The 7,975-nt window shown below is 43.4% G+C and overlaps 1 protein-coding gene across 1 annotated transcript; it reads left to right on the top strand.

Annotated features, from left to right (window-relative positions):
* Window positions 1–5,396: 5,396 nt before the first annotated feature.
* On the top strand, window positions 5,397–6,657 carry LOC125642452 (G-protein coupled receptor 55-like). Its single transcript, XM_048863861.2, has one exon. The coding sequence runs from the start codon at window positions 5,397–5,399 to the stop codon at window positions 6,291–6,293; it is 897 nt and encodes a 298-aa protein (XP_048719818.1). The 3' UTR covers window positions 6,294–6,657.
* The last annotated feature ends 1,318 nt before the right edge of the window (window positions 6,658–7,975 follow it).

The raw sequence follows: 7,975 nt of genomic DNA, 5'->3' as shown, positions 1-7,975 counted from the left end.
TTGTTTAGTCTGCAGAAGAGAAGAATGAGGGGGGATTTGATAGCTGCTTTCAACTACCTGAAAGGGGATTCCAAAGAGGATGGATCTAGACTGTTCTCAGTCGTAGCAGATGACAGAACAAGGAGTAAGGGTCTCAAGTTGCAGTGGGGGAGGTTTAGGTTGGATATTAGGAAAAACTTTTTCACTAGGAAGGTAGTGAAACACTGGAATGTGTTACCTAGGGAGGTGGTGGAATCTCCTTCCTTAGAAGTTTTTAAGGTCAGGCTTGAGAAAGCCCTGGCTGGGATGATTTAGTTGGGGATTGGTCCTGCTTTGAGCAGGGGGTTGGACTAGATGACCTCTTGAGTTCCCTTTCAACCCTGATATTCTATGATTCTATGAGTTCATCTCTGGGAAAAATAAACCATTCTCTCCCAAAGATATTTTACTGAGGGGAAACAAAACACAGACAAAAAACATGTGTGTGTGTGTGAAAAGCAAGAAGCCTAAATCAACATACGCAGCCTTTATTCAATCCCACCAGTCTCAATAAAGGTCCTGTGGTCCAACATCCTGAACACCACAAATCCACCCACCTGAAACCCCACTTGCACTGAGGCCAATAGGAGCTAGGGGGGTGGTGCCTGCAGGCGAGAGCAGCGCACAGAGCCTGCTGACCACCCCCCCGCCCCCTCCCCCAGGAGCCAGACCTGATGGCTGCTTCCAGGGCATGGCACGGTGCCAGTACAGGCAGGGAGGCTGCTTTAGCTCCGCTGCACCACCGAACAGAAGCTGCCTGAGGTAAGCCCGTGCCCCAACCCCCAGTCCCAACCCCCCAGCCCTGAGCCCCCCCAGACTCAGACCCCCCTCCTGCACCTCAAACCCCGCACCCCCAGCCCAGAGCCCTCACCCACTGCTTCAACCTGCAGGCCCCTCCCACTCTGAATCCCTCAGCTCCACCCTCCAGCCTGGAGCCCCTCCTGCACCCCAAACCCCTCATCCCCAGCCCCACCTCAGAGCACGCATCCCCTCCCACACCCCAACCCCCTGCCTCAACCCAGAGCCTCCTCCCGCACTCTAAATCCCTCATCCCCATCCCCCAGCCTGCAGCCCCTCCTGCACCCCAAACCCCTCATCCCCAGCCCCACCTCAGAGCACGCATCCCCTCCCACACCCCAACCCAGAGCCTCCTCCCGCACTCTAAATCCCTCATCCCCATCCCCCAGCCTGGAGCCCCTCCTGTACCCCAAACCCCTCATCCCCAGTCCCTCACCAGAGCCTGCACCCCCAGCCGGAGCCCTCACCCCCTCTCACACCCTTAACCCCTCAATTATGGCCCCACCCTCGAGCCCTCACCCTGACCCAGCCCAGTGAAAGTGAGTGCGGGTGGGGGAGAGCGAGCCACCAAGGGAGGGGAAATGTAGTGAGAGGGGGAAGGACCTCAGGGAAGGGGCGGGGTAGGAGCAGTGCCTCAGGGAAGGGGCAGGGCTAGGGTGTTCCGTTTTGTGTGATTAGAAAGTGGCTAATTCACACCCCTGGGTGACATAATTTATGTCGACTTAAGCTGTAGTGCAGCCATAGTCTACAGCTGTTGCAAACTCCTTCTCAGCCAGCTGTCTGCAGTAAATCCCATTCCTACAATATGTTAAGCACCCAGTGTGACCTCTTGCCACCTGGTGGAGCAGCTCAATACAAGAAAGGCAGCATAGTCAACAGACTAATGGTCTCACATCTTCATTCTGCCTCTTGAGTACCCTTAGCCATGGACCGTACACTTTCTAGCAGTAACAATTTGCCTGGAACTGTCCCAAACTTCTGCTCATTAGTTCTAGATCCTAATTCACTGGCAAAATCAAAGGCAAAGAGAGATTAGAGAAACCCTAAGTATGTGGGTGAGAGTGGAGGGGAAGGAGAAGGGGTAAGACCCCTGCTCAAAGATGCCAGAGAGGACATGCCCCTTCAAAAGACCAGAGGGGGAAGCAAGCCAACCACCAGTCCCTGAACACACCCAAGGGAATCCGCAGCTGGTTGGGGTTTACCACAAGACAACGAAATAAGGGGAAACACAGCTGCATGTGGGGTTGAGGGTTGCGAGTAACAGAGTTATGTTCTGCTGTGTTGGTATACAGAAACGGCATAATGCCGAGGCCTTGATAAATGCTATTCACATAAAGACAAAGTAAAATTCACTGGAATATGCGTGTATTCTCTGGCTGCTCAGGGCCTGGATTATCAGAAGAGCAGCCCCTTCAGAAATGTTTGTAATGTTAGCAGCTATGGAAAAGTGTTTGCTTACCTGAGCCTTTGAGGTGGGGTTAGTAGGCACTCAAGGTACGGGGGCGGCTTTGGAGTTTGCTGAGAGGCTAGAATAATGCCCCTTTATGGGCCAGATCATTACTGAAAGGGGGAATTTTTAAAAAACTTTTTTAAAATTAAGTTCTCTCAAAAAAAAGGTCTTTGGCAATAGTTGCATTTTTTTAATTACAATCTTGGTTGTTGAAAGCATAATTTCCCTGCTCTCATGATGATGTTCACACCAATAAGATCTGCACATTAAACCATGAAGCAAGCCAGACATCTGAGTCCCATGTCCCAAATCCTAGCACTGCTACTGGTGAAGACACCAAGTTTCACCTGCATTTTATGTTGAAGCTGCATATTTTGCCATATTCTGATGCAAAACCATCCAAACCTAGTTTTGCTCAAAGCTAGGCTCAGGTTCATGAACCTTTTGACACACGTCTTCATTGGGAGTGAAGCCAGCTGTGTTTCATGTGTCTTTTGGCTTTATCAAAACCATCCAGAGCTCTAGACATATGTGAATTTTAGGCAGTCCAAGAGAATTTAAAAGCTACCAGCGAAGGAGGAAAATATGGGAAGGAGGGGGCTGGGGCTTTTGGCTTTTGTTTTTATTATTAAAAATAAGATTTTTCCTGTTTTGTTTTTAAATTCAAATTTCAGATCTTAATATCTACCCATGAAGAATCTGTGACTATTGGAGAAGGAGTGAGATTAGCAGATACAACCAACATAAAAACTGACTGAGAGCTGAAACATTGCGCATTCAGAGCTTCTAATACTGTTTTCCTGTTTGTTTGGGATGTTTTGTCAACACCTATTTACCTAGGACATTTTAGAGAAGAGTTCTCTTTGGTATCAGCATCCTTGCCCCTACCATCAAGGGATGGGAAAGCTCCCTGTGCACATTTCCGTGTCATCCAAGAAGTTCTCCAACCAAAAAAGGGAAATAGAAATTAAAAAATGCAAAACTGTAAGGGGGGGAAATATGCAAAACCGCCCTTTTTTTTTCCCCTAGGAGAGAATCTTTTAAACTAGCAAAAAAGAAGGGCCCATTCCTCCCCTTTTCTTTTCCCATGAAGGTCACCTTTAAGTTCTATCTGCCCATATTTTTATACCAAGCTCAGCATCGTGCTATGTGAATGCATTCATTTTATGTGGCCACAGAGGTTTAATCTCTTCAGTTCCACTTTTGACATTTCCATTACCCTACACAGAGATAGACACACACACTTAAAAGGTGAGCGGATAGAAAATAAGCTATTCGTCTGTGGAACCAAAACCAACAAATGACTCTTCATTTACGAACAAACTTCCTGTAACTCATGAGTGTGCTTTATAAATGGCTTTAATAATAGTCATTCAGAAATGCCAAATTTTCCACTTAGAAATAAATGCATGTAATAGTTCAAGATTTCTGTGAATATCCTACTCGTTTAAAATGTCATTTTTATCATCATCTTCGTAGTCTGCTTTGGGAATCTCTGATCATTAACTTCAAGCACATTATGACATGCCACTCTATACAGACAGATTTCAAACATAATGTTGAAATCCAGGCCATATTAAAGAAAATGGGCATTTTGCTATCGATTTCAGTGGGGCCAGGATTTCCCCCAATAATAATGGAATCTCATTTACTGTTAGAGACTCACAGAGAAGCTAACCCAGCAAGCATAAAGGAGTTAACTTTTTCAGTTTATACGTGAGTGTGTGTGTGTGTTCATGTGTGTAGGTAAAAGGCTATTACTAAAAGCAGTATTAAAACGGAAATACATAGTTAGAAGTGGAAAAGCAGAACACAAGTTCCTCTGGTTTACAGACTGGAAGTTATTCTGTATGCAGTTAACACCCCCTGCTTAAACCAGAGAGAAATCTACAAGTTCAAAGGAGACAAGCTAATGACCTCTTTGAGAGGTAACTAAGAGGTAAGGTGATAGAATGCAGTATATTATACCCTAAGCTTATTGTAACAACTGTTTTTATGTCTAATAATGTTTCTGCTACTACATCTGTAAATTAAATAGACCGTAGCTATTTTTGCTTTGATCATAGTGTAAAGGGGTATCTTTTCAGAAATGAATGGAGTTGTTCTTTTGCCATTTATTTTAACATATTTTCTTTCTGTGGAAACATATAACAGATTTTGGTGTAAAATCCCTTCCTAAAATAGCAGGATTTTCTCTGGGTAGATCTAGGGTAGTAACAAGAATCTTGTTTAGGATGACATGGACATAGAATCCAGGATTTCCCAGACACTATATCTAATGAAAAATATTCATTAGTTGTAGAGTCAGCTGGGTAAATGGCTCCATCAATGTTCATTAGCTAATGCTTTTCATCTCTGAGAATCCCAGTGTAAAGTTTCTTGCAAGTACTAAATAGATTCAAGTGCCTGCCTTGAAGAAACTAAGTATTAATGACTATGGACATTTTTCACTTGGAAGCAGTATTGAATATTGCATAGGACTGGCTTGTGATACCCTTATTCACACAAACTACTAATTTACTTCTCAAGTATTCAATAGCACAGTAAAGGACTTCTCAGTGTGAGTGAGGGTTCCACAAGCTATCCCACGATGATCTTACATTTCAATTAAATCAACCTGCTAGCACAAAAGCCAATATGCAGTCAATAAAATACATAATGGGAGATCATCAAATTGTCACAAAATATTTCAAGGATGTAAAAATGAGACAAACCAACCGTTGAAGAATGTCATAAAAATTCTATCATCTATTTTACCCAGCTCCATTTTCCATAGAGTCTATGGACCGGTTTTTCAAAAGAGCTCACAACCTAATATTCCCTTATATACAGCGTTCTTTTGAAAAGCTAGCCCAACAGGTCTTCTGCAAAACAATGGTTAATAATGGATAGTGTCTTTAAATGGCTTGGGTGAAATTCCCCTCTGTGCAGGGAGACAGTATAAGGTCTATGCATGTTTAAGTGGGACCAGTGGGATCTAGTGGTCCCCATATTTAAAACAAAATGATGTTCATTAAGGGAGTCTTTCCACTGACCTCAAGTGGCTTTCGATCAGGCTCTAAAATTTATATTCTGACTTCTTCAATGTGAACATGAGTATGTTTCCTTATTTTTCAGTAAAACTGGAGATATGGCAAATAGCTCCATCGAAAGTTATGTGCAGCTGTTCCAGATAACCGTGTACATTCCCACCTTTGTCCTGGGATTGCTGTTCAATGTGATGGCTTTGTGGTTTGTCTTTTGTAAGATCAGGAAGCTGACAGAATCAACAATCTACCTGGTGTCACTTATTACTCTGGATACCTTACTGCTGTTTACCCTTCCTTTTAAAATCATTTCCTATGGCTCCCAGAACAAATGGAACTTGGGGTTTGCATTCTGCTCATTCCTGGAAAGCCTCTACTTTGTGAACATGTATGGGAGCATTCTCATCTCTGCATGTATATGTGTGGACAGATATATCGCCATCCGACATCCATTCTTAGCCATTTCCCTGAGATCCACCAAGAAAGCTGCTATGGTCTGTTCCATCATCTGTGTGGGTGTCTGGGCCGGAACTTCTTTTACTTACCAATTCCATGATAGCACACCCACTACGTGCTTCTATGGCTTCTCTAATAAAATATGGCAAAACCCAGCTGTGCTTGTCACCTTGGAGACTGCATTTTTTGGCAGCCTGATAGCAATGATCTTCTGCACAGTTCAGATCATCATATGCTTGAAACGGAGCAGAAGGCCAGACAATCCCCTTACTGACACAAGTAAATCAGTGAAGATAGTCATGGCAAACCTAGCCACATTTGTCATCTGTTTCACCCCTTTCCACGTGATGTTCTTCTTGTATTATTTGGTAAAAAAAGGGGTCATCACAAGCAATCTTCAGCAAATCATACGCTCTTTTGTTCAGATCAGCCTCTGCTGGGCTAACCTCAACTGCTGCCTGGATGCAATTTGCTATTATTTTGTCCTTAAGGAGTTTTTGAAATCCCCACCTCAGGAGACCAAGATAACAACCAACGTTAGTTAATCAAAGTGCTGTGCGTCTCAATCATTCTGGGAGCAGAAGGGGAAAGCTTTTGAAAACTGACCACGTCTAGCTAATTTTGAAGATTGTTTTCATCTGATGCTCACTGAATTCTCTCTCTTAAGCCACAATCCAAAGGACCAGCAAAAATCAATTTCCAAATAAAAGTAGTTCTAACTAACTGTCAAACAAAACTGTATTTGAAAACCAAATGGTTACCTGAAAGTGTTGCCTACTAGAGAGCTACTTCAATAGGAACTGTGGGGGCTCAATTAATATAGGTGGAATTTTTTATTTGAAAATATAATTACAGTGAAACCTGTACTAAGAACCACCTCCTTAATTGTTCCTTTTGCATCTTGTTTTGTCTTGGTGTTGTAAAAAATAAGAATTGAAACTATTTCCTATAAATGGTAACACAAATCCCAACCATGAGTGGTGTCTCCTGTTTTCTTGAAAAGCGTTTGTGTGGGTTTAGTGTCAGCAAAGGTTCCAGACTGACTGCCCTGGAGCCAGAGATCCTCTGCCTATCCACATCGCAGGCACAAATTTAGGACTGCCTGCTTTACTCACATTGACTTATTTTGCAAATAATCACATTGACTTAAGTGGAACTCCTCAATGTGTAAAGTACTTCTCAGCATGAATGAGGGTTGCATAATCTGACCCTATATTTGCATCCAGAACTCCATATGAACTTTGTGGGTTGAGGTTGCTCTGAACTAGCATGTCTCGGGCGTGCCCCTTCCTTGCTTTACAATCACTCACTGTGGAGCAGGATTGTGGGCACCTTTTCCCCACCAAAGAGCTACACTGCTGGGGTATGCTAATAGAAACCTGTATACCCCTGGGCTGAATCAAGCCCACGCTTTTTGGGGATGTGCACATGTGTCCATTTGGAAATGAGACCACCAATTCCATTTCACATGGGCTGATGTTTGGGTAGCAATTTTCACCATCTCCTAAAGGTCTGCCTTTCAAATCCAGCCTGTGTTTTGTAACAGCTTTCCGTCTCTACAGACCCTGCTTATATTGAAATGGAGACCTAGCATATATGGTGCAAGGCTGCTAAAAGAGAATTTCAAAGCCACGCAGGGGATTTAGACACATGATCACAATTCAGATGAATGGGAGCTGTGTATCTAAAGCCCCTAGATAGCTCTGAAAATCCCAGACCCAATCTCTCTCTCAGTCAGGGCCCTGACTCATCAATTCCCCCTTAGCATCTCCTTTTCATATAGATCTCCACTGTTGTTTAACAGTTGGCTATAACCCATGTTTATTAATAAAATCAGAAACAAAAACAAGGGAATGAAATTTGAAAGTCAAGTTTAAAGTGGTGCAGTCACCAGCGTCTGAAAGGAACTTCCATACCATTCAGAGATGCGGGGCCAGAATACCCCTGGACCCAATGCTGTCAACTAGTAACATACACAGCCCACTGGGGGAAAAAATTCTTTAGGCTCCTGAGGGAGGTATAGTATTACCAAAGCCTAAACAAACAAGGCAATAAAAAAATCTTCCGTTCGCTAAATCTACCTTATCTATTGATTATTTGTCACACAAACTCATTTAATTGCCCTTTACCAAATTATAATCATCTTGAGACGATCCAACTCAGCTGTACAAGGTGAGACATATTCTGATTTCAGTAAATTCAGAGTAATTGGGCTAGACCCTCCTCT

This window comes from Caretta caretta, chromosome 9 (genome assembly GCF_965140235.1).
Source record: "Caretta caretta isolate rCarCar2 chromosome 9, rCarCar1.hap1, whole genome shotgun sequence".
NCBI lineage: Eukaryota > Metazoa > Chordata > Testudines > Cheloniidae > Caretta > Caretta caretta.
This window is presented reverse-complemented; position numbering and strand designations above follow the sequence as displayed.

What these genes read in the sequence shown, in the direction of transcription:
- LOC125642452 (XM_048863861.2), top strand. Translation starts at nt 5,397, where the DNA reads ATGGCAAATAGCTCCATCGAAAGTTATGTGCAGCTGTTCCAGATAACC.